This window comes from Fundulus heteroclitus, chromosome 14 (assembly GCF_011125445.2).
Source record: "Fundulus heteroclitus isolate FHET01 chromosome 14, MU-UCD_Fhet_4.1, whole genome shotgun sequence".
NCBI lineage: Eukaryota > Metazoa > Chordata > Actinopteri > Cyprinodontiformes > Fundulidae > Fundulus > Fundulus heteroclitus.
The window spans coordinates 34,370,057-34,397,615 of NC_046374.1; the positions used below are offsets into that span (position 1 = coordinate 34,370,057).

Consider the following 27,559-nt stretch of genomic DNA (forward strand, 5'->3'; position numbering starts at 1 on the left):
ATAGAAATGCCTTAAAGGGAACACAGCCACTAATTAAGGCTCTCTGAAAAAAGCAAGTATCATGAGACCGATAAACTCAGCTTTTTTACTATAAATGTGGCCCACTAACAGGTAAGTCCATTCACTGTGCTCTGTCTGCCCTCAGTACTGGGTTGGGCTCCTTTTGCATGAATTCATGCATCAGTGCAGCGTGGCCGTGGTTCTGCTGAGGTGTTCAGGAAGCTGAGGTTGCTTTGATAGCCATCACCAGGCCGTCTAATTGTCTCTGTCATCACTCATGTTCCTGTCGGCGATACTTCATAGAGCTTCTCTGGGGTTTGCTGTTAAATTTAATTATCTTTCCAGACAAAAGAAAAATCTTTAATCCTCTGTGTAAAACATAAAGTGAAGCATAAGGCAACCCACCGTCCCGCAGTGAACATTAATGTGTTCCATACCGTTTTGGATGATTAAATGAGTCATTTCAGGTCGAACAAAGGTTTTCTCGGCCGCCCTGGTGGTCTGTGGGGGAAATACCGTACTTGCAATTGCAGGAGCCCTCGGCCCGCACCCACAGGCTCAGAAGTCTGGTGCATCGCGAGAGTCGGTCTTGCTTTACGGCGAGAACTCCATGCGTTTCTGCCCTGCTATTCACTATATGCATGCGCGAAAGCAACAACAAAGAACCGCGTGTTAATGTCAAATAAACATGCAAGCATATCGAGTTTTTATTATTATTATTATTTATTTTTTATTATTATTTTTTTTTTTTTTAATGTTGGCGAAGCGGCAGCGTGAGTTTGGCGAGGCGGCCAAGAAAGCACTGCGGGAAACCCTGATGTTTATACTTTCACTGTGTTAGTCATTGTTTGTACTGCCGTTTTTTTTTTTTTCTTTTCGTTGCGTTCGCCTGTCTGCTAAGCTCAAAACAACCGCGCCTGGCTTGACGGAGAAACCAGAACAGCTGAGCATCTTTATGACAGTGCACTTTTACTTTCGCCCTCTGGGGGGAGCCTCGCTGGAAAATCAACCCCGGTTGCATAGTATACCTTTAAGAGACTCTCTAACTCTTATGTAAAAACTCAGACCAAGAGAAACAAAAACAAAGCTTCATAAAAAATATTTATTTGAAAAAAACAACAACAAAAAAAAAAAAAAACGTTAGCATGCGTGGGTGAACTTGTCCGTCATGAGAGCTGGTTGAGTGTCAGTGCATTCTGTCGGTTCGTGTTGGCCGTCCTGAAACAGCTGATACTGTGTCCACCAACAGTGGTTGGTGGACGGCTGCTGACGCTAGGAGCAGCTTTCCTGTGCTAAAAAACACAAAACAACACAAAAGTACCGCGGCGCCGCAACATACGGCAGTTTATGACAGCTTTTAGGAGCAGCTTCTTTCTTTCCTTCAGCGACAAGGAGGAGTCTGGGTAATCAGGTGGAGGGAAGAACGTCGTCCTCCAAGACGTCAGAGAGTCTGAGGCAAAGCTCTGAGAAGGAGGGACGCTCCTCTGGTCTCTGCAGACGGAGAGATAAAACAGAAACACATCAGGTTAAAATCTAAAAGGCCCAAAACACGCAATATCAGCAAACTAACATGAAAACATTCAACGAGGCTTATTACATCCTTTTACATCAGAAACCAGGGTCCATGCTCACAAAGAATCCTAAGACTAAAAGTAGCGGGTAGAGGGAAATTGGCGACCCGATGGCTTATAGACGCGGCTCTAGTACGGTTCTTTAATTGAGGATAAATAAATATAAAAAAAATATTGAGTAATTGTGAATAAAAAGTGGAGAAATTTACAAAGAATATATGTAAAAGCAGTGAGAAAGTATTTTCTGTATTTCATGTTGATGTCAGGAGCCTGAAAGGTGATCTGGAAGTCTGCTTTTATGATGCAAACTCCTCACTTTTTAAATCGCTGCACGGAGCGCTTCTCACTTTCCAGGCTGGTGCGTAAAAGCACCAAGATGTGCAGAGAAAAAGCCTCATTAATCTGTAGAGACATGCTTCAGAGTCCGTGTATATGCGCCGTGATCCAGGGACCAATTTATCGTTCAACACGTTATTCTCCTCCCAGAGCTGTGAGCAGCGCTGCTGTCCAGTTCAGGTTTCTCCACCTTTTTTCCTCCATTTCATGCCTTTTTAAACAAGCAGGTAATCCCAGGAAAACGCTGACAGGTGAGTGTGCATTAATGTCAAAAAGATACAGTAAGTAACCCTCTGGTGCATAGCGGCCACTGTAGTGGACAGCTACTAAAAAGTAAATATCTCTTTAATTCTGTGGTTTCTATGGTGAAACTGCATGTCAGTGTCTAGAATGCTCTCTGCTGCCATACTCCATTGAGGTCAATTCAGTGGTCAGTCATTGTAACTGCAAGTAAATTTCTTCTGAATCCAAGATGGCCAACAAACAGCAACCTCTGTTGACCACTGCTGGCATTTCCTCTCAATTATTCTATAGTAGAAGAGCTCAACAGGTAAAAAAAATGATGATTTACAGTAACATCTAAGAAAGGATAGTATCAGTTTGAAATATAACAAATTTTCTCCAACATTTAGAAAATTACTATTAACCATGTGTCCACTGAAGTGGACGTCATGCATCTCCCATTACGTTTTTTCAGCAGAAGTCCTTATAATTGCTTTACTGTCTTGTAATTGTTTTGCTTATAATTCAGTGTTTTAAACATAACGCATATAAGATATTCATTTAAATGTTACATTTGAGTATATTTAGTTTATACTTTGTGTATATTTTGCACAGATTAGCTGTAGTTTGTGTTAACTATACCAATTATTTATATTGTAGACTTCAAACACAGCAGAGAATAAGGCAACCTGCAGAATAGTCCAAGAAATTTCATCCAAAACTTCTAAAAATGCAAACAGAGGCCATGATGCTGCATGCACATGAAAGATCAAATACATTTGCATGCAATGCTGTGTGCCACTTTGCCCTGGGTGCTTTGCAAACATTCATACAACTTAGGTGTGATGACCATCAAAGTGTTAGCAGATGCAGAGACTAAAATGACAGTTCATGTTTTCTCGCAACATGCTAATAAAAGGACTTGGTTATACTGCCCTACGTTCTTATAGAACCGTGGAGAGCCACAGTGATGTTTGTCACATTCAGGTTAAAGATTTTTGGCTATGATTGTCATTGGTTTTCTTATTCAGTTATAAACATTGTGCCTATATAGTGTTAAAATTTAAACAAAATATGTTGACATATTTTTCAAAGCATAAAATTAAACAATTTTTTTTTACATTTACAAGATTGTTCTGTTTTTAGAATAAATTCATAATGTTTTGTGTTGAGTGCTCAAACATGTAGTCCACTGTAGTGGAAATTTCTGTAACTTCCTGGAAAAATTGAATTTTTGAAGAAAAAGTTCATATTTGTTTATTTTCAAGCCTTAAGAAGAGTAAAAACACATAAAAACATCTTGACTCTGTGATTCATAATTCATGCATCAGAGGGCTAAAAGACTGATGAGTAAAAATAAATTAGCAAATTAAAATAATGAGGATGTTCAAACGTTTTGATGCCGTCTGACAATTCATTTTGTTAAGTTTCATCATCATGTTTCTTCATCGTCGTATTTCTTAATCCAGTCTAATTGGTTAATTTCTCCCCTTTGATCACTAGGAACTCTTTTAGATTTGTTTTTCTTGTATCATCAACCTATCACAGCTCTTGAAAGACAGCGCCACGTTGCAATCTGTTTGGGGATTTGCTAAGTCGTCGTCTGTCTGAAAGTTAAAAAAATACCATCAGCATGAGGAATCTAAAGGGGTCCTTGGAAAAATGTTACCGCTGCAAAGGGGTCCCCCTCCACGAAAACTTTGAGAACCACTGCATTAGATCACAGGACAAGAACTAGTTTCACTCTGACCAGCTTCAGCCAACATCTTCAAAAAGGTCCTTTGCTTTTCCTCTGGGACTGATCCACACACTGGACACCAAAACACGTCCATTTCTAGGACACAACTTCTGTCTTTCCTGAACATGATGGACGTACCCATGAACCGATGGTTGACACCTCTACAGGTCTCAATGGGAGCTGGGAATTTTACTTAAATTGAATTTTACCCAAAGGTCTTATCGAAGATCCTTGGATTTTCTCCACTATGTCTCACAGGGAAGCCAGCCGTCATACAGGCATAACTCCATTTAATTTAGACTTTGTGAATCAACCTATCAGAAGCTGTTAAATCCATGACATCATCAAATTATTTAAAAAAGGCACAAAATTAGTTGTTTTTTTTAAATAATCTTCTGAATTTAAAAGTTAATCTCTTTTTATAGAGATTAATATCTGGTTTATATATCTATATGTGTACAAAGCACTTATAGAAAGTCAGCAAGAACAACAATCCTAACTTAATAAATAATAATACTGAAACAAAGCAGGTGGGTGTTGCTAAGATAATTCAGTAGTACAAAAAAAATGACTTCTGAAATACAATAAATAAAATTTTAACCGTTAAAATTGTTTTAATAAATTTGATATTTATATGTTTAAATAAAATAGAAACCAGATTTTTTTTAATAAAGTGAATATATTCTTTAAAAATAAAAAGATCTAACTTAAAAACTCAAAATTATTAAACTCTCATAACCTGATGCTTAAAAAAGTTATTTGTTTAGATTGAAATTCATTTATTTATTTATTTATTTTACATTAGTTCTTGTTTCTACGATCGGGAACAGAGATTTAAAAGCGTTGGCAGTAAGTTCAGACTTAAGAAAAACAACATTTATGTGCAAAGAACAGGTAGAGAAGAGGTTCTGAACGTTCCTCGGTGAATAAAAATTATGCATAAAGGAGAATACGGTGTATTGCTGCCAGATGGATGAAAGCTTTGACAAAAAATGGTTTTACTGAGCTAAGGTGAGTTTTCTACATAAACATAAAATCATCAGTCAGCAAAATTAATCTGGGAGCTTCCTAGAAATAAAAGGAACCAAGAGTTTCCAGGAACTATAGTTTCAATGTTGTTTATTCAGGGAAAATCTGAAATGAGGAAACCTGTTTTTAAAAGGAGGAAGCTTAACTGGCTGGACTGTGAGTGCAATCAAAACATTAATTTTATATACATTTAATTAATTATATTTAGTCAAATTCCAATTTAAAATATTTGTTTATTTTTCAAAAAATACTAAATTAATATAAATAAACACCAAATTCAGCTCCTGCACCTGCAAGAGCAGCAGTCCATGATTTATGGTAAAGTTAAAGCTTTAGCAAAGGAAGTTCTGCACCTCAATTAATGATGCACTGAAAAGAATGTTTATCTGTGATTTAAGCAGTTATTTCAGATTAAAGTATTACAATTCAGATTATAATAAAGTGGTGGAGGTGAATGAGAGCAGAGAATCTGCAGGTTTTTTAGGCATTTTATGTAAATTCAATAAAAAATCTAATACTTAAAGAAATGTGTGACACACTGTTAAATATTTACTGTAAACTTAAAGCTGGCAGTAATTTTTGACAAAAACCATCAAACAGTGTTACTGCTTTCATAAAAAAGAAAACAGGAATGTTACAATATAGCCTATAACAATAAAATAACTGATCTGTTCTTGGATTTTCTTCACTATGTCTCACAGGGAAGCCAGCCGTCATAGAGGCACGACTCCATTTAACTTAGACTTTGTGAATCAACCCATCAGAAGCTGTTAAATCTATGACATCATTAAATTATTTAAAAAGGCACAAAATTAGTTCTTTTCAATAATCTTTTGAATTTAAAAGTTAATCTCTTTTTATAGAGATTAATATCTGGTTTATATATGTATACATGTACAAAGCACTTATAGAAAGTCAGCAAGAACAACAATCATAACTGAATTACATAATATATAATACTGAAACAAAACACAGGTAGGTGTTGCTAAAATAATTTGGTAGTACAAAAAAATGACTTCTGAAGTACAATAAATGACATTTTAATAGTTAAAATCGTTTTACTAAATAAGATAATTGTATGTTTAAATGAAATAGAAAAGAGATTTTGTAGAATGAGTATAGTCTTTAAAAATAGATCTAACTTAAAAACTCAAAATTATTAAACTCTCATAACCTGACGCTGAAAAAAGTTATTTTTTGAGATTGAAATTATGAAATACATTTTTTCTTTTTCTTTTTTTACATCAGTTCTTGTTTCTAAGACCGGGAAAATTATCAGAACAGAGATTTAAAAGCGTTGGCAGTAAGTTCAGACTTAAGAAAAAACACATTTATGTGCAAAGAACAGGTAGAGAAGAGGTTCTGAACGTTCCTCTGTGAATAAAAATTATGCATAAAGGAGAATACGGTGTATTGCTGTCAGATGGATGAAAGTTTTGACAAAAAATGGTTTTACTGAGCTAAAGTGGGTTTTCGACATAAACATAAAATCAATCAGTCAGCAGAATTAATCTGGGAGCTTCCTAGAAATAAAGGAACCAAGAGTTTCCAGGAACTATAGTTTCAATGTTGTTTATTCAGGGAAAATCTGAAATGAGGAAACCTGTTTCTAAAAGGAGGAAGCTTCATTGGCTGGACTGTAAATGCAATCAAAACATTAATTTTATATATATTTAATGAATTGTATTTAGTCAAATTCCAATTTAAAATATTTGTTGATTTCAAAATACATAAAAACATACTCTAAAAAATACTAAATTAATATAAATAAACACCAAATTCAGCTCCTGCACTTGCAAGAGCAGCAGTCCATGATTTATGGTAAAGTTAAAGCTTTAGCAAAGGAAGATCTGCACCTCAATTAATGATGCACTGAAAAGAATGTTTATCTGTGATTTAAGCAGTTATTTCAGATTAAAGTATTGCAATTCAGATTATAATAAAGTGGTGGAGGTGAATGAGAGAAGAAAATCTGCATTTTTTAGGTATCTTATGTAAATTCAATAAAAAAATCTAATACTTAAAGAAATTTGTGACACACTGTTAAATATTTACTGTAAACCTAAAGCTGGCAGTAATTGACAAAAACCAACAAAGTGTTGCTGATTTCATAAAAAGGAAAACAGGAATGTTATAATATAGCCTATAACAATAAAATAACTGATCTGTTCCAGTTAAAAGGGAGTTCTGTGATTATCTAGTAAATTATATTAAAAAGTCTGACATTACAAATTTAGATTCAGTCAAGCATTGATAAAATAAACCATTCCACCAGATGGCACTAGACATTCAAAGGTTAACCATAAACCACCTCTGTCCTCATCTGGCACCATTTATTACAGACTCTCTGATCTGCTCATTATTGCTCACACTGGCTGATAATATTCCGAATTTCATTTTAAACTAATATATCAGATAAATTGCTTCAGTACCAGTTTGTTTTGACCATATATTAAAATGTATCTACTAGTTATGCAAGTTATCGATTAATACATTAATCTAAAGTTGATCTTATCCATCAACTAATTGATAAGCTGCCATTTTCTCAAAAAAACTTTGTTGTCTGTTGTATCAAAAGGCTCTTTCCATAACATGAAGGGTTCTTTTTTTTTTTTTACAGTATGCTACATTTTAAAAGGAAGGACATCATTATAATTTGTGCCGCCTGTATGAAATACTGACTGAATAAACGATTGTGGTTGTCTCACACATCATTAACATAATAAAATAAAATATAACAAAACCAAGGCCTATTAGGTCACTGAATACAAACAAATATGATCAACAGAATTAAATATGTGAAATATTAATAAACCCCACATGTGTTTCATGTGTTTTTCTATTATGTTACATTTCTTAATGCCCTCCTGTCATCACATCCTTCTCTCCTAGCGAGTCAGTGATTTTTGGTTGAAAAACTGACTCTGCTCCGCCACGCAGCTCAGCTGAATGGAGCTATTTAGCCGAAATTTAAAGGAGCTTGCTGAGTGTTTATATTCAAAAACAGAACTGCATTAAGAGCATTTTGCATCCTTGTTACTAAACAGTGCAAAAATAATCCCACACCGGACTTTGTTTGGACCCCTTCATGACCGGCATGACTTTTTTTTTTTTCTCTTACAACTACAGTCTGGCTTGAGTGACCGGCACACCACCTGCTGGATGGAGGTCATACTACAACTCTGAAAGAAGGTCAGTCTAAGCGGACATCATCAGTTAATCGGATGGAGCAAACTTTAATCTACTTAACCATTTATCGATTAATTGTTTGCATCCGTAGTTTATACTTTTTAACTTAACTTTTGCGCTTTTCTTTAACCACCAAAAAGGAGGAGCTAAAGGAGATAAACTCCTGGATCTTCTTTAACAAGTTATCCAGACCCACAGTTTGTCACAGTTTAGACAAACGCTTCATTTCATTGTTTAAGACTTTCCCCTTGTTTGGATAAATGACTTTTTGCCATTTCTTTCCGTCACTCTTCTGACCCTGATGTCTTTGTAGCAGGGGTCACGTATAGTTTTTCCACACCGGCTATAATTTACAATCATGTTTGCACCAGCATCTTATTTGCGCTATTTGTTTTGTGAATCCGTTGCTGAGAAGTCATCTGGGCAAAAAACAGGAGCCAATAGCACATGTAGGAAAATGGTCAGAAATATGTTGTTTTTTTCTTCATAGTGTCTTTAGAATCAAGCTCATGTCTTACTTTTACATAATTTTACCCCCAAAGTGGAGCTTTGACTGACTAACCAGAAAATAAGAGAAAAATATCTCCCCACACACTTACGTTGTTCCAACAGAGCTGCATGATGTCGTATAATGCAGGCGTGGCCTTTTTCGGCCTGTACAGACGATGGCCACTCGTTACCATTGTAACTACTTCATGGTTGAGACTTTGATCAAATGGCATTTGACCCTCTGTGAACACCTCCCACATCAACACGCCTGGACACACAAAGACCAGCAGGTTAGGTCTTCAGCAGAGACAAAACAGCTGTGAAAAGCATTTACATCCACAGATTTCTTGTTTTTCCCTCTTTGGTCACACTCTCCCATTTTGGCTCAAACATGTTTGGATATCAAACGACAACCATATAAAACATCTGTTTTTAAATAATGATTTGATTTACTAAAAAAGGTGCCTAGCCATGTTATTTGACTTTTTTAAATTAATACATCAGTAGCTCAGTCTGGTTTATCACATCCTGTCATTATTTTTGGTGTTTTATGCTTTGTTAATATTCAATTTATTTGTAAATAAAGCCTTTCGTGTTTATTTATGATTTTCACTGAAGTATGTACAGCAGAGGTTAAAACAAGGAAGCGGCTAATGGCTATTAGCACTTCCCAGCGAAGAAAGGTCCAAGAGTTTATCCAGTGATAAAAAATATGATTCCAAGAGGGAAAACACTGGAATGCCGCAGAGAATACAGTCTGAATGTTGGTGTTCATTGAAGTGGACGCTAAACCTGCCGAGGCTCAGATGTGACCGCAGAGTTGATAGACGTGTGTATATGTTCTGATATGAGGCTCTTAAAGTTGCTGTAGACTGTTTTATTTAATTAATAATGGTTGGTCTTCGATCAGTAGAGCTGCTGCTTTACTGCGAGGCATTGCAGAGGGTCAGGCTCGGTCCAGTATTATTTACAATTGATTTATTAATCAAGCAAACCTAAATTATAATAGTTCTGTGATACTGCCGCTAGATGGCGCCACATCTGTTTGTATCTGCTCATCTTGCCCCAGAGCGAATTATCTTTTGGTTCAAAAAGGTCGATCAAAACACTATCAAGATGGAAGCTTGGTGTATATAACCTTATTTTATCATGATCAAATGTTTTTGTTTTTTTATAAGCATATTATGTGGCTATATACCTTTAAGGGGAAAAACATAAAAAAATATAAAGGATAAAAACCCCACAACCTCTTGTGCTGAAGATGGCTTAGTCAAAGTCTGGACTTGAATCTACCTGAGATGTTATGGCATGAATTGAAACATGCAGTCCATGTGTTTATTAAAGGACTTTTGCAAAGAGGGCCTACCTCAAATGCTTGATGCCATTTGTTGGCACTTCCGGTTATCAGATTCAGGTTAGGGCACATTGGCACCAGGTCGATTTGGAAAGCTTTTTCCATTTAAAAAGATGAAATCTTCAATTGAAAACTGCATTTCGTACTTTCCCAGATTCTGTTTGTCTGATATTAAAATTAGTTTGACGTTCAGAAACATTCAAGTGTGACAAAAAGGTAAAAAAAATATTCTGTCAGTGCTCTGTACACATGTCGGTATGAGTGTCGCTGCATGGTTCAAACATCCTCACCGTACGACCAGACGTCGGACTTGCTGCTGAATTTGCAGTAGTTAAAGACCTCAGGAGGAGACCACTTCACTGGAAACTTGGCGCCTTTTGTGCTGGTGTACTGGTTGTCTAAGGACGTATCTGCACAGGCAGCATTTAATGGCTTCAGATTCAGTTAAGGCATTCTATATTGGGGAGGAAAAAAACAATCATGCTGACTCGTACCTGGCCATGCCGAAGTCAGACACCTTTACCACCAGAGCATCGTTCACCAGACAGTTCCTGGCAGCCTTCAGTAGACAGTAAAATTCATAAATATTTCACAAAAATTATAAAAAAACAGTTGTAGGGGTGCAAGTAAGGATGAATAAGCAACAGTACCAGGTCTCTGTGAATGAAACTGTTGGCCTCCAGGTACTCCATGCCCTCGCAGACATCCAGGCACATACTCAGCAAGGACCCCAGGCTGAAGCTGCCTCGACCCTGCCTGAGATAGTTCACCAGGCAGCCTTGCTGCATGAACTCTGTCACAATGTAGATGGGCTTCTGCTGGCTGCATACGCCATAGAGCTGCACCAGTTTGGGGTGGGACAGTTTCCTGGAAAGTGCAGATGATAAATGACTGGACCATCTCGAGAAAATGCAGGTTTTTAAGGACGGGATTGAAACTGTTTTTTTAAGGTTCTCCATTTTTTAACAAATCTGATTAGTTGTAGTACCTTCCACATACCTCTAGATGGCACTAATGACTATGTCACTCATTTCTATACTGCTTTGCTTCCTTCCACTCTTAAAGGCTTGTGTGGTTTTTGAGTTTTGCTTTCGTTCTTACATCATGATTTTGGCCTCCTCAATGAAGTCCTCCTCATACATGGCTCCCTCCCTGATGGCCTTAATGGCCACTTTATGCTGAGCCCTCCACATGCCAAGCCTCACTTGGCCGTATTGACCGCTGCCCAGCTCCTTCATGAAGGTCAGTTCGCTCGGGTTTATCTCCCACATATCTGCAGAGACAAGAGCGCAAAGGTAAGAAGAAGAGCAGATATGCAGGTGAAGGTAAAAATCCTTTTGCCCCTTTTCCATCGCTGCTTTCTACCCAATGAACGTCTTTAGGCCTATTTGGGTGGGCTGAAGCCCCCCGCTTCAAATGTTGCCAACTACCTTCAACATTGCCGGAACAGCCCTTAGCCCCATTCAATAAGACAACATAGTCGTAATGTAAGATCTAGTGAGAGTGTAAGTAGGCGACTAACATGTGGGTCTTTGTTGCAACTTCAACATTACTTTCAGCTAGTAATGTGAAGATGCATCTATGAACTCATTCAACTAATGCATACATAGCTGACTGCACAACAATATTGCTGAATGAAGACATGTTTCCCTCTCATTCAGGTCTTTTAGCGCACTGCGTCGGCTGCCCGCCTGTCTGCATTAATCCATGGTTCAGCAAAGGTTACACAATCTTGCAGTCATGTCCATTGAGAAAGACATTGTTGGAAAGCTGAGCCATGATACTGTAATAGAGTAGTGAACCTGTGGTCTGCACCCTACTGCTATTAAGCATTACTGTGTGGCATCAACTCTAAAGAATTCTGTGAGAAAGAGTGGAATAAAAACAAAAACAATAAATCATAGTAAAAAAAATACAAACAATGTTTGTATTACTGTATATGTAAGAATGTGCAGAATATTATTTAGGGATAAAATATTCCTTTGGCATAAGTATATGGACCACAGATCAGGCGGAACAACTGGAGTCTCTGTCTGGACCAGCATTGGTGTGGGTGTGACAGAAGCGGAGAACACACTTTGAACCCACTGAGCTATATAATACACTGGAGTGCTGATTTTGCCGAAAAAGTCTGAAGTCACTGGCCGCCATCTTGCTACTCCCTACTCTCACAGAATCCCACAGGATTTGGTTGCAACAACAAGCAGTTTTCTGGCTGTGTGAAAACGTTTCACAGGTAATTCTACAGTCAGTGGATGTACTAACACTATCAACCACTAGGAAATCAGGTACTGAAATATTTGACATGTTATTCATATTAAATATATATATATATATATATATATATATATATATATATATAGTTTTTTATATATTTATAAATGTTATATATATATATATTTAAAAAAATAAAATGCGAAATATTTCAGCACATGACTTTCTCATTACTTGACAGTTTTAGAACATAACAAAAGTATATGGCATTTGACATTTTAAAAGTTTTAAGCCCCCCCTGAACATGAGAAAATCCTCGTTATTCGATGCTGTAGCACACATATTCCCTAGTTATTAGAGGAAAATAGGGAGTACCAATATGGCGGCCGGTGGCTTCAAAGCGACTCGTTCTAACAGCGGGCGATTAGCACTCCAGTATATAATATAGCTCAGTGTTTGAACCCCATCATGTGCATTAAATTATCAGTTAAAGGATACTAGTAACAAAAAAAAACTTTAAAAATATTTTAGTTATGTTAGTACCTACCGTAGCTGAAGCCCGCTGTCGATGGAGCCGATTTGTGTTTCTTTCCTACAGGATATCTCAACCTGGCAGCAAGACCTGAAAATGGCCAAATTGACACAAATGAAGCCAATTACCTGTTATTAAAGTGTTCAGAAAAAAGGCCTCTCTGCAGTTCATGGCAAATCGTGTTATCAAAGTTCACCTCTAGCATTCAATCAAACACACAAGAATTTTAACAAAAAGCATTTTATAATTTATAAAGCTTTGTTTCACTGCTGCTGTTTGGTAACAATAAAGCGAATGGGTTAGCATAACATGGGTTTAGACAGAGATAACATTGGATAGCATTGGCTAAGGCAGCTTAGGCTAATACACCATAGGCTAATATGCTAACATAGCATTATACACCATAGGCAAATATGGTAACATAGCACAATTCACCATAGGCTAATATACCACCTAGCATAATACACAATAGGCTAATATACCACCTAGCATAATAGACAATAGGCTAATATGCTAACATAGCTTATACACCACTGGCTAATATGCTAACATAGCATAATGCACCATATGCTAATATGCTAACATAGCATAATATACCATAGGCTAATAGGGGAGACTGGGGACAGTTGCAACACCTTTTGCATTTGATTCTGTTACTTTGTCTATTTTGGACTAGACAAGGTGTTCTACAATAAACCTACATATGTATGTTAACAGTCAAAATCATTTAAAGCTGATTTAAGTAAGTATATTTTCTAAATTCACATCTGAATGCACAGCATCAGATGTTGTAAATGACCCTGGGCCCGGGGACAGTTACAACATTGCATGAGGATGGTTGCAACATGTTACAGATACAATATATTTTGCTGTTAATAAATGATTCTCATATATTGTAATTTATTAATAAAAAATATGTCAAAAATATTGCAGTGTTATCAGGTTGATCAGATGAGTGTTATAAGGCCTACTAATCTATAAAGATATATATGTCAAAGATTCAAATATATGAATATCTATATATTTAAGCAAAAGAGGTAGGGAACAACGGACAACATTCAGCTCAGTTCAGATCAGGAACCTGTGTATCAATGTAAAAAAAGAATACTTATTGATCGAGCTGTCCTAGTGGTGAACATTTCCAAGTTAACACGAGTACTTGTTATAATTTCAAAGTTTTGTGCAGATTCAAACCAAGACATTGTAAAAGTAGATGAAAATGTCTTAATATCATTTTAGTAGGCAACTCATTTTTGTCCCTCCCTTATGATTTTTCAGGAAAAAAAATAAAGCAATATCTAGTTTGTGTCCACACTGATCTGGTTCGACAAAGCTACAGCAGCTTTGCAATAAACAGCAACATTTAACAGAGAAATATCTCTGCATTGCCACAGTTTGCATGTTAAATAGTTAAAAAGATCGATACTGAGGGCGCTGGTACCTGCTCCGTTGTGCCTGTGGTACTCGATGAGCTCAGGGATGGAGTTGAACAGGTGTTTCTCAGCCAGGTAATACTGTCTGGGTATGCCTTGAGTCTGCTTAATGTGATAATGTTTAATAATCGGACCCCCATCCCTAAAAACCGAAAAGAAAAAAAGCAACAGATGAGAGGCTTTTTCTGGCAGAAAATTACACATTTTCAGTTTAATTTAATGACACAGAACTTATACATCGTGAAAGTCAACTTAAAAACAGAGTCAACAATTTTTCTACATTGACACAGCGTGAAGATTAATTAGCCCTCATGATATTTCGATCTCAGCATATACCAGATAAATAAACTAAAAGTAATAATGTAGTTTAAAGGTAATGTAATACTGAAAATCTACACAAAGGTTTCCTCACACTGGAGCTTGTTTGGCTTGCATGTAAATATTCCTATAATAACACAACAACACATAAATATACATTTCATTTAAAATGTCAAACGAAGGATCTTAGCTGCAGGGATCCCATTAGCAGAAAATGACGACATTTTGAATTTGAAGAGAGATTTAGATTGTTATGTTTTATCATTCTCTTCCTTTTATCTCCTCTTTCTTTCACCTTTTTTCTTGTCCTTCCTTTCCTCTTGTAGTGTCCATATAATGTGAGTTATTCCCCGCATGAATCATAATAAAACTATTCACATGCATGAATCAAGAGGAGCACTATGGCAAAAGCCGTACTGCTCCACTTGTGAAAGTAAAATCTGTCGAGCTCTTTTTGGCATCAATTACTAATGTCACATTGCAAGACAGGACACTATAAAAAAAATAAAAAATAAAAAAATAGATCATTACCCCGATCCGCTTTTGGTATAAAGAGACACGGTGTAGGTGGAAGGGTAGCTGGAGTCTCTCACAATAAAGGCTCCTTCTTTATCCTGCAGGGGGCGACAAAGATTTATTTATATTTAAAACCTGTTGCATCTGTGCGCACACAGCTCCAGGCTCCAGCAGCTGCAGCTCTGAAATAAGCTGCGTCTTTTGACTCATTGACAGGTTATAGAGGAGCGGGTAGGTTTAATAAAGAGGTCCATTTTGTTCACTCTTCCCAGTGGCTGATTGATAGAGCCTGAGTAACGCACAGTTTGTAGTTCGACCAATCAAATCACACGATAAAGGTGCCGCGGGTCAGTGGGAATGCTTTTTTTTCTACCAAAGGTGTAGATTTGATCTGACTTTGGATCAGATAAACAACCACAAAATATGAATCTATAACCACCAACAATTCTGGGATCGGGAGAGTGGGGGATAAGACATTTTCCTTACTTTTTGATTAAAAGCGAGGAAGCAGAAACTGAACAACGTGAAGAGAGAGACTGACCTCCTTCCTCAGCAACTCCTCGGCCATGTTCCTGTTCACGTCTTTACTGAACCATCTGAAACAAACCAACATCACCACAGCTTTAGGTTTCAAGGCTCAAAATGACGCTGCTGTGTTGTAGTTATACGTCAGCAGTGTTTCAGGAACTTTCTTTTTTTCTCTATGGTTTATCCTGATCAGTTAATTAAAAGTAAATAAAAAAAGGAGACATAATCTTGCACTGAAAATGTATTGAAACTCTTGAGTGGGAAGAAAATTAAGCAATAATGGCTAAAAAAAACTTATGTCTTTTTGTGGGATTTAGGTCCTGTTGACTGAACTGCTGATGGAAGGAGGAGGACTTTGTGTGTGGTTTGTTCAAACGCTCTGCTGGGAGACCCGGTGACGGCCCGTTCTCTGTCCAGCAGACGTGAAAGAGCTGCAGACGTCACGCACTAACAAGCTTCCCAAGGTCTCTGAAAGAGAAACCGGCCCACAGCACCACAGATCCCCCACTGTGCCCAACAAGTCCACACCGTGTTTCTCTGCCTAATCGTCCAAACCCACCAGGTAAAAACATTAAACAGCAGATTTTCTCACACAGGTAGGTTCGTTCCAGCCGGAGATCTCTTCTGGTCTGTCTGCAGTAATATTTAACTGTGTATAAAATTATTATAAATAAAATCTGCTTATCTGCTGCCTTACAGCTCGCCTTGTTAACTGTTGGATGTGATATGTTTTCTTTTACTGCCCCTTCTGATCCGCGCGAGTTCACAAAGTTAATGACTAATCAAAAACGTGGAGACGTTGAGCTTAGATCAGCACGCTTCGACTTTGTGCGAGGAAATAATTAACCCACTTACACGTACTGCACCAGGTTCCCAGACGTCTTCTCCGTCACGTAGTTACTTGGGATGTAACCTTCCTCCCTGCGAAACACAACCCAGGAGAAGAAAAATAAATCAAAGTCGTTGCTGAATAAAGAGAAACACTTTAACTAAGGGGTGGACCTGTTTCTGTTGACTTTGCATGTTATCTAAGCCATTACAAGGCCTTTGTTGGGCAGTGGTATAAAGCTTGGTACTCATCATTACTCCAGACTTTTTGAATTGAGAAAGCTTCCTGGAGAGGAAGTGAAACGTCTTCTACTACGGAAAACAAGTCCAGTTGTTTTGTTTTTTACTTTTTTTTAACACTTAACTCTGCAGACGTTTTTTTTACACATTGAAATGAGAGGATTTATATGTCAAGTTTAACCAGGAGTCTTCCCACTGAGGAATCCAGGTCTAACGGGTGAAGAAAAAAACAGGAATAAATCTGTGGTAAGAAGCAGTCAGTTCATCATCTGCTTCCACAGCGACAACACACGAGCGTTAATGCAGGTGCCGAACTCTTATCATCCATTCGGAATAACACAAACTCAACGTTTACTGCATTTTTGCACATATTATTTTGCACTGAACCGTACTTTTCCATACAAATTTGTGCACCATTATCTTTGCACATAAACATTATTCTGCACACTGTTTTTCTCCTGCATTGTTACATCTGATCACTTTATATTGTAATGTTGTCTTATTCCACCTGCAGTCTCATTACACTGTCGTAAGTTGTATGCAACCAAATTTCGTTCTGTATGCACTCTGTACATACAGAATGACCATAAAGTTGTATAAGTCTAAGGTGAAAGTTATACTGTGATTTACAGAGAACCTAAAGTCCATCTGTCACGGTTGTTGATTTTCACCCAGTAGTGCAGGCTGGGCTCTACTTTAATCATGCAGAAACGACCGTGGCCTGGGATTAGTTGTAAGGACACTGGACCTGCCTCAGACATACTGAGCTCCTGTGTGGACCGTTTCCAGAAACCTTGGACCAATCCAGACATTCCTCAACCCTTTAAAAGACTGAAAGCCTCATTCAGTGGAGCTGCATTTGAACCGTCCACACTCTTTGCTGCCACGGGCTGTTTGAGCATTTTGTCAATAACTATTGGTTTGGGAACCTTGTGAATGCTCTCAATTTTGCCATTTGACTGGTTGCTGGTTTTCAGCTTGTTAAAGTTGAAAAGCTCAGCTAAGATATTAGATTTGGTTATTTTCTGTAAACCTGAAAACGTTGAGATGAGTGCTTCTCCCTTTTTGTGCTTTCTTGTTGTTGGGTTTGTTTTGCTGAGAAGCTGTTTTTGTTTATTATAAGACGATTAATTCCCTTTGTTTATTATAAGACGGTTTCATCTGGTTTAACCACAACATGTACATTTTAGGAAGGGGATCGTCCTCCTTCTCTTGTAAGAAAGAACTTGTGTCTCATTAAGACTACAAGTTTAAATAACAACAAATAACTAATAATAATAATAACGATAACAACAATAACAGTAATAATGATAACAGACATCCCAGCAAATGTTTTTCAAGGTCTGACTTGACGAGAAACCGCAAAAAAAAAGAAAAGAAAAGAAAAAGGGCCTTTCAGCTGCAGAGGTTAGATTTAGTCGTTGCATTTGAATGAAGCAAGTCTTCTTAAAGAACGTCCTTTTTGGGCAGATCAGACCCAAGGTGAGATTTTAAAAATCCCCAACAGGATGTCTTAAAAAAAAAAAACACCGCGCGTCATCAATCAAAAAAAAAAAAAAAAACTAACGCGCCCAGTGAGGCACGGCGGGGGAAGGCTGATGATCTGGGCTCGTTTGGCGGCCACAGGCACTGAACTGAAAATGACGTCTGTGCGCCAAACCTGAGGCCGTCTGTCCGACAGCGGAGACCTGGACCAAACTGACGACGATCCCAGACACACAGCAGTGAACCTACAACAGCACTGTAAAAGCGGAACTTAAAATAAGTAAAATGTTCTTAAAATGAGTGTATTTGTCCATGATTTGAGCAGGTAAATAAGAAGACTTGCCAATGGAATAAGATTTCTGCACTTAAAATGGGAACAACTCATCTCCATCATCTTATTTCAAGTGCTGGATGTCTAATTATCTTATTTTAGGGGTCACAATACTCATTCCATTGGCAAAAAAATCTTATTTACCTGTTCAAATCAAGGACAAATGAACTAATTTTTTTTTTTTTTTTTTTTTTTTTTTTTTTTTTTTTAAAAGAAAAACAAGAAGAGAAAAAAAGAGAAAGAAGAGGTGAAAGAAAGAAGAGATAAAAGGAAGAGAATGATAAAACTTCCTCTGTCTGCTCCATCACCTGGAAAGAGACACAAAAAGAACAGCACAACCAACAGACATAAAGCAACAGATACAATCGTGTAACATCTTGATACCATTGCTAAATCATATGTATTATTATTTAAGCTGACATGTGTAATGTGATACCTAAAAAAAAAGTAAAAGAAAGTAAATAAATTATAGCCTTTCTATATATAAGTGAACATTTAATACCTGGGACCCAGCACCTGTGGGAGATTGTGAGAGTGCACTAGTTTAGGTGAAAATTATCCAGAAGGAAATGGCTTGATAGTGATTGTGGAGAACCGAAGACCCACCTTCCCCGAGCACAGAGGCAGGGGTCAGGGGACCCGTAACCCCGGACTCCCAAAGGGGCCCCCAAAGCAGTGCGCCCGAGAGGGGCCTTCACAGGAAATCTACAACCCCCCCCTGAGGAAAGAGGAGAGACGACCCCGAGGAAATCCCCCAGCCACCGCAATGCCGACGCCCTCAAGAGCCGCGGGGACGAGCCCATGGGCTCCGCCGGCAGCCGGCCGCGCTGAAGCGGTCCTGGCCATGGGCCCTGGGGGCCAGAGGCCCCAGGGGCGCCCCGCCCCCACGGCAGGGGCCCCGGCCGCCCCGCGGGGGGCCAGGCCCCGCGAAGCCACCGCCGGGAATGGGCCGGCGCCCACCCGGGAACCCGCCCCAAACCCGAGGACCGTCAACGCGCCAGAGGGTCAAGGCGCCCGCCAACGCAGCGGAGGAGGGCAGGACGTGGGGGGATGGGCTCCGCACCTAGCGGAGACTTGAGATGATCTTGGGAGAGGGAGCGGACCGAACCCAAACCTGGAAAAAAAAAAAAGAAAAAAAAAAAAAAAAAAAAACACTCATTCACACCATCCCTCCCTTGTGCCCCACTCGCCACACACAGACACCAAAAAAATAAATAAATAAATAAAATAAAAATAAATAAAAAATAAATAAAAAAAAGGACGCTTTACACACATTCCCACATAGCATTCACATCCAAAAATCCCAAGTGGGGGGGGGGGGGGTCACCACAATTCAACAATACGTCTGCCTGTGCCCGACCCCCGGCCCCGCCCCCGGACCAGGCGCCCCCCGGACCAGGCCCCCCAAAGAGGGGGGGCCGACACGACCCGTACGGGCCATCCGACCAGAACTAATTTTAAGAACATTTTCCTTATTTTTAGATCCGTTTTTGCAGTGAGAGAGGCTAAAAAACCAAGGTGGCGCGACGGTCCAGTCAAAGCCCAGACCTCAACAGGCGAAGCAATGCAGACACCAATCTGATAAGAATCAGCTAAAGGTTGTTTTGGCTGAATGATGGGGTGCACTTAGTTTTCCCATGATGCCTCTGAGCGGTGCGGTCCAACCCTAAACCAAAGCGCTGCCAGTGTCTGAGCTCTCACCCGTACTGGTTGCGGGCCTTGTACCAGTTGGCGTCACACTTCTCCAGGATGACGTACTCGCCTCCTTGGACCAGCTTCAGGTCATGCGGCTCCAGTCCCGGGAAGTCGAACATGGCCACCACCACCTCCTCCTCCCCCGTCCCCTCCTCCTCGTCGTCCTCATCCTCGTCTGCGTCGTCGTCGTCCTGCGGGATGGGAGGAAGACCGTGGCGACGCTGCAGGAGGAAGGACAGAGCGTTGGTGTCGGCGGCTCGGAGGCGGCCGAGGCGGTTGGAGGGCGGCTGGTTACTCACGTTGTCCTCCTCTCCAGGAATCGGGGGCAGAGGTTTCCTGGAAACTAGAAAAGAGGAAGAGAAAGAGCCGGTGAAGCAGACAGCCTCGGCGCTTTCCGTTTCAGCTTCGCTTGTTTTTGACTGGCTGGCTCGCTGCTAACTTTGACCTCGAACGTTTCTCATTTCACAACAATGTTTTTGAAAGATATACTGAGGGGATTTTTTTTAACAAGCAGCAAAGCAAAAAAAAAACAATTTTAGGCTCAAAAGGATTAACAGTGATGTTTGTAAAACTTACAGGAACATCTAAAAGAATTTGAATATTGTGCATAAGTGCTACAATTTCTGCAAGTCATTGTAGAAAATGACAATTATTTTATAGAGCTTCGTTACTCAGATGAAAATATTTCAAGCTTTTTTTTTCTTGGACTTTTGGTGATTATGCCTTTCAGCTAAAGAAACCCCAAAATTCAGCGTCTCTGAACAATAGAATATCACTGGTGAAGATTCTCAGTCATCCAGGTCATGGTCATTCCAAAAAAAAGTAAAACATTTTACCAATTGGAAGCATAGATATATATATATATATATATATATATATATATATATATATATATATATATATATATATATATATATATAACTTCAGACTTTTTGAATTGAGAAAGCTTCTTGGAGAGGAAGCGAAACGTCTTCAACTACGAAAAACAAGTCCAGGTGCTTTGTTTTTTACTTTTTTTGGAATTAGAATATCACAATAGATCACTTTAAAAAGGATCTAGAGACCACAAATGACTCTAGGGTCACTTGTGGAGTACCACAGAGTTCGGTCCTTGGACCAATTCCCTTTACTAAATATATGCTTCCAATTGGTAATATTATCAGACAGCATGGGATTAATTTCCACTGTTATGCTGATGACACTCAGCTATATTTATCCATAAATCCTGATGAATCCAATAAATTTTATAGCAAAGCAAGTAAAAAAAATAAAATAAAAAAACATTATTTAAGCTCAAAATGGTAAATGGTCTGAACTTATAAAGCGCTTTTCCAGTCATGCTGACCACCCAAAGCGCTGTACACTATAGTCACATTCACCCAGTCGCTCTCACTAACCCACACACATTCATACACTGAGACACAGTTTGGTAGGCAACTTGGGGTTAAGTGCCTTGCCAGGGGCACATCGACATGTGGCAAGGGGAAGCTGGAATACAAACACACAACCTTCTGGTTGCCAGACGACTACTCAACCCATCAAGCCACAGTCGCCCAAAAGGATTAACAGTGTAAAACATACAGAAAAATCTAAATAAATTTGAATATTGTGCAAAAGTGCTACATTTTCTGCCAGTCATTGTAGAAAGTGAAAATTATTTTATAGAGCTTTGTTACACAGAGGAAAATATTCCAAGCTTTTATTTCTTGGACTTTTGATGATTATGGCGTTCAGCTAAAGAAAGACCAAAATTCAGTGTCTCTGAAAATTAGAATATCACATTAGATCACTTTAAAAAGGATGTTTTAAGCATAAATGTCAGGCTTCTGAAAAGTACGTCCATTTCTAAGCACTCGATACTTGGTCAGGCTCCTCTTGCATGAATTACTGCATCAGTGCTTCGTGGCATAGAGGCGATCTGTGGCGCTGCGAAGGGTAATGGAAGCCCTCAAGCAATTCTGAGCCTCTCCACTCTTTCTCCAGACTCTGGGAGCTTGATTTCCAGATGAAACGCAGAAGTCACTTTCATTAGAAAACAAGACTTTAGATAATTGAGCAACAGTCCGGTTCCTTTCCCCCCTAACGAGGTTAGATGCTTCTGACGTCGTCTCTGGTTCAGGATTGACTTAATACGACTAATTCATCATTTGTAGCCCAGGTCTGTGGTGGTGACTCTTGATGCACCGACTCCAGCCTCAGTCCTCTCCTTGTGAAGCGGTTCTCCCTGTTGCTGGTTCACCTTCTCCTATCACACTTCTTCCTTCCACTAAATTTTCTGCTAATATCCTTAGATGCAGAACTTTGTAAACAACCAGCTTCATCAGCACCGATCCTTAGCGGCTTCCCCTCCTCAATGACCGTCTTCTGGACATCTGTCCAGTCCGCCGTCTTCCCCATAACCGTGACTCCCGCTGACCCCGAGTGAGAGACCGTTTACAGGTGTTCTGAGTTCGATCAAAGTTTATTTATATTATATTATATTCAACAGTCCATACGGTGCAGAGAAGTGCTTTACAAGCTAAAATACAGACAAAAGATGCTGAGACAAAATAGCTAAAATCTAGAAATGCGTTGGATAAAAGGAGATTAAAAACTAAAAAAAAGTGCATGACAGCACAATTCAAAACAGTTTTAAGAGCTATACAGAAACATAAAACCATAAAATAAACAAACGTTATCCACAGCTGAACAGATCTGTCTGAACAGATGTTTTTAGCTGTGATTTAAAGACTCCTCGCTCAGTAACGGGTCGTAGCTCTGCTGGTAAAGCAAAAGAGCTGTCACCCCATCTCTGGCACTTAGTCCTAGGAACATGCAGAGTTATAAGCTGTTGGGATTAATGTTTATACTTCATTAATCGATTTATCTTGTTATGATGTAGTAATGTAAGCTTCTGATATAATCATATTACTCAAATGATAGCTGAAACATGTCCCTGTGAAGAAACAGAAGAGACTCTGTTTCTTCTCTTCCTGAAACAAGAAAACTCAGCTACAAGATTATGTGCTGACTGGACGTTATTACTCAGCTGTGTATCTTTGTTGACAACTGAGGCTGTAACTATCTTGTTCCCCCACCCTTCAGTAAAGCCTCAGTCCTGTAACTAGGGAAACGCCCCAAACTTAATAAAACCGAGGAGAACACTGAGACCGGCAGAGTGGGTTGGACATTGTAACTGTGCGGTCTCTTCCTACTCTCCTCGAGAATGAAACTAAACTAATTGTCTTTGTGCCTTTCTTTCCCTGTTTATATGATGTTCTAGGTGCTTAGACCTGACATATGCTCAGACAAATATGCCGGAGCAAGGTGATTTATGACTTTAAAAGCAAAGAGCTGGACTTTAAAGTCTATCCTAAAGCGAAGTGGAAGCCATTGGAGAGAGGAGAGAATGGGGGGATATGGGCGTGTCTGGGTCTGAGTTAATTAACTGATTAGCGGTCGACACCATGAGTTTCCAATAAGTCACTTTTTGTCAGTATTCAAAATTTTCTGAGACACTGAATGTTTCATCATCTGTCAGCCATAATCATCAAAATTACAAGAAACAAAGGCTTGGAATAGATCACTATGTGTAATGATTCTGTATAATATATAAGTTTCACTTTCTGAGATGACAGTGGAAAGATTTACGTAATACTCTAATCTTTTGAGATGTACCCGTGTTTCTGAAAGACCCTATGGTAGCGGAGACATATCGCTTTAGATCTTTAGATTATTTTTCTTAATTTTTTTCCAAAACTATCCAGACCTGCTGCACGAGTTGCTGTAAAGAAGCTCAATTTAATTTGAATTCTCATTGTCGTCACACTAAGGTGATTAAATAACATAAAGAGCTAAATAAATACACAATGAATTCTTGCATTTTATATACACACAGTAAATACTACTCATAAAATTAGAACTTTGTAACAAAAATGTAAAAATAAAAAAGTTTCACTGACCTGAGAACAAAATTACTTTAGTTTCAGTTTATTCTTTTTTTATCTTTATTCTCAGGCTTTTTTTATGTGTTTGGTTATCTGGTCTGTTTTCTCCTCTGTCCAGGTAAAAGGCTCCTAACGAGGGCTCTAATTGACCCGAGGAGAACAAGCTCACATCCTGAAAAGCTCTGAAGCTCCTGAGGTTCTGACTCCAGCTACAGTCCCCGATATTCTCCCTCAAACTCTTGATTTAGCTCTGATTCAAAGTCCTTTCAAATCTACAGAAATTCCTTTTTACTCTGACACTTTTTCCTTCCACTCAACTTTCTTTCTTCTTTAAAAAAACAACAACATGCTTTTATTGAGCTTCTGTTATTATAAACATCATTTACATCCTCACCGATGATCCAACACTTGCCTACAAAATGACGGCTTCAGTGGACATTCCCACATATAATCCCATTAATAAGTTTGGACACTGTACCATAACCGACAAAAATCAACATGAACCTGTCTGTGTTTAACCAATCCATATATTCAGGTTTCACTCTTTAAACTGCTTGTTACTCCACATTACTCCAGACCTTTTGAATTGAGAAAGCTTCCTGGAGAGGAAGCGAAACGTCTTCAACTACGAAAAACAGTCCAGTTGTTTTGTTTTTTTACTTTTTTTTTAATCACCATGACCTGCATGACTGAGAATCTTCACCAGCACTCTTTAAATGGCCTTTCTGAAGTAAACTGAACGTTTCCCTCATATTCTACCTGGTAAAGTAGGAACAGGAAAGAATCGCGTAACAATCGTGAAAGTGTTCGTCTTACTGTCTCCGAACAGGTTGTACTCCTCGCAGCCCGGCGCCTGTTTGTCCGCCTGGCGACAGCAGAGCCACAGGCCCTCCAGCCAGAACTGGGGGTGAAACTTCATCAGCACGCCGGCGTTGTTCTGGATCTCTGGACGCACAGAGGAAAATAAATAAATGACTGTGGATGTAAAAACCTCCTGTGCAGCCTCCTCTGGATGAATCTCTTTCCCTCTGCATGAATATGGTGAATTTTTAGAGCAATCATTATTTTATTATTTTAAAGCTGAATTCCTAAAAATCAAATAAAAAAGTACACATATTTTTGCAAAGAGTCGCCCAAATAAACAATTTTCTGCAGCTCCTTTAAGCAGCTCTTGTTGCAATTTCTAAATGAAACTGTTTTTTTATGCGAACAAACTGAATAAAGTGTAAAGGTTGATCCAGAAGCTCTCAGGCTTGATCGACTGCGGCGAGCCTTTTTTTTTTTCTTTAAATCAGACCAGATCAGCCTGCAGATAGAGGGTCTATTTCCTGCCAGGTTTGAGCTTTGAACGAAAAAGAAACAATGTTACACAAAAGAGCCACAGAGCAGTGGAAACAGAGGGGGCTGCGGAGGCAAAACATGCCTCCTGTGTGCGGTTCAACGTGTGAAAATGGGTTCGCAGCTCAGATCAAGAGCCTGAGAGTAAAACATAAGCACGTCCGCTTTCAGCTCCAACGTCCGGCTTGTCAGGACTTTATGAAAGAAACGTCCGCTGGATCTTATCAGGTCCTAAAGCGAGCTTTATACAATCCCAGATTAACGACAGGTATCAGGCGCAGGGCTGGACTTTGACTGGGCCGTTGCCACGCTGCTGTAGATTACCTGCTGCGTTTGGGATCGTCGCTCCGTTCACTGCAAAAACGGTTCTAAAAATAAGTAAAATGTTCTTAAAGTTAATGTATTTATCCTTGATTTGAGAAGGTAAATAAGATTATCTGCCAATGGAATGAGTATTTTTACCCCTAATATAAGATAATCAGACATCCTGCACTTGAAATAAGATGGAGATGAATTGTTCCTATTTTAAGTGCAAAAATCTTATTCTATTGGCAAATCATCTTATTTACCTGCTCAAATCAAGGACAAATACACTCATTTTAAAAACATTTAACTTATTTTTAGTTCTGTTTTTTGCAGTGTTTACGTTCTGGTTTAAGCTGAGCTTCATCTTCCAGACAGCCCCTCCATACACTAGAGGCTGTCCCCGTGTCTGGCAGCTGCAAAGGTAGCCCTAACCATCGGTGCTCCACAGCTGAGGCGACATGTCTGTCCTAAAACGCTGTATTTATCCTTGTTTCACGTGAAGCTGTGCACTAATGGCCAAACATCGCCACGTTTTAATCCACAATTGACCAGACTGGGGCGATTGCTGATTCACAGCCTGGAAAGTCTGCTTTAGTCTGATCTGTGCAGAGGACGCTGTTCCAGATGTTCCTGGTTCATTCAGATGCAACTTTGCTATTTTTAGTTGTGTTACCATCTTCCTTTTGGAGGCAAGCGGCTTTCTAAGTAGCTGTAATTGTTTGGATCTTCGCTATATAACCCCTCCCATAATGATGGGCAGGAACTATTGCTGCTCTATGTTGCTATGAGTCCTTTGCTAGCCCCATTTAGTAAAAATACAAAAGTTAACTTTGTGGAAAATATTTCCAGGAAGCTAAAGTCTTTTAATTCAAAACCTACCAAACCCAAACCAACAAAGAAAGAACGAGGGAGGGACGTAGAAATGGGTGGATTTTTTGTTCTGATATCACATTTTATGTGAGGAACATTGCAGCGTATCACACCCACCCTGAATGCAAATAACCTGCTGGATGGACTTTCACTTCCCCCCACGGCCCTACCAGACGTATACTTTCAGTGACTGAGGCATTGTCCTACAATTGGGACAGAGTGATGAAGGGAAAGAGAGAAAAGAGTCAGGAAAATTTGGTTTCATCATAACTGATATTGTCGTTGCAATGTACCGTATTTTTCAGACTATAAGACGCACTTAAAATGCTTAAATCTTATCAATAATTTATGGTTTTCCTTATATCTGATCACCGTTGTGCTTCCTGACTTATTTTATGTGGTACAAGGTGCTCAAAAATCTGGTAAAATGTCTAAGTATGACTTTAGTTAGCAACAAAGCTGCTCCGATCAGTGGATATTAGGAGCATTACGGTACACTGTGTCACACTATCTGATAGGACCCCTGAGCTGTCTACCAGACTGCCTGACTGTAATGTCTAAACTAGAAGTGCATTCATGTAAGGAAGCCTGGAGTACGCGCTAGCAACAATAAACCTAGTAAGTTAATGCAGTATATAAGTTACGTTTATTTTGGCCTAATGTTAGAAACAGGACAGTGTAGTCCAGCTACTCTGTCCTCCCAGCAGAGACGGATAGAGAGCTGTGGACGTGAAGGGGTGCACTGCAAAAAGAGAACTAAAAAGTAAATAAAACTTTCTTGAAATTAGCATTATTATTATAGCAATTGAAATATAGCATTATTTTTCCTTGATTTGAGCAGCTAAATAAGATTATATACCAATGGAATGAGTATTTTAACCCCTAAAATAAGATAAATTAGATATCCTGCACTTAAAATAAGATCATGGAGACGAATTGTTCTTATTTTAAGAGCAAAAATCTTATACAGTTGGGAAGAATATTTAATGCGCCTTATAATCCTTATGGCCTGAAAAATATGGTAGTAGTAAAGTAACCTCATCTTTTCCTGACATCACGCAGCCCTATGGG

The 27,559-nt window shown here is 39.0% G+C and overlaps 1 protein-coding gene across 5 annotated transcripts in view; it reads right to left on the reverse strand.

The window, feature by feature from the left end:
* tec (tec protein tyrosine kinase) overlaps positions 1-27,559 on the reverse strand; it is an 80,935-nt gene that overhangs the window by 41,795 nt on the left and 11,581 nt on the right. For 2 of the 5 annotated variants that reach the window (XR_004932598.1, XR_004932599.1), the window contains exons 5-18: positions 24,791-24,919; positions 20,348-20,391; positions 20,055-20,269; positions 16,325-16,390; positions 15,483-15,537; positions 14,957-15,039; positions 14,116-14,249; positions 12,690-12,764; positions 11,030-11,201; positions 10,579-10,795; positions 10,423-10,487; positions 10,219-10,338; positions 8,685-8,842; positions 1,114-1,491 (exon numbers count right to left, since the gene is read on the reverse strand). Coding sequence is in view for 1 of the 5 variants with exons in the window: in XM_036146741.1 (XP_036002634.1) it covers positions 1,408-1,491; positions 8,685-8,842; positions 10,219-10,332; positions 10,418-10,487; positions 10,579-10,795; positions 11,030-11,201; positions 12,690-12,764; positions 14,116-14,249; positions 14,957-15,039; positions 15,483-15,537; positions 16,325-16,390; positions 20,055-20,269; positions 20,348-20,391; positions 24,791-24,919 (1,616 nt within the window). In the remaining 4 variants the exon portion in view is untranslated. Of the gene's footprint in view, positions 1-1,111; positions 1,492-8,684; positions 8,843-10,218; positions 10,339-10,417; positions 10,488-10,578; positions 10,796-11,029; positions 11,202-12,689; positions 12,765-14,115; positions 14,250-14,956; positions 15,040-15,482; positions 15,538-16,324; positions 16,391-20,054; positions 20,270-20,347; positions 20,392-24,790; positions 24,920-27,559 lie in introns of those variants that run through there. The other 3 variants (XR_004932601.1, XR_004932600.1, XM_036146741.1) reach the window with 2 other exon arrangements.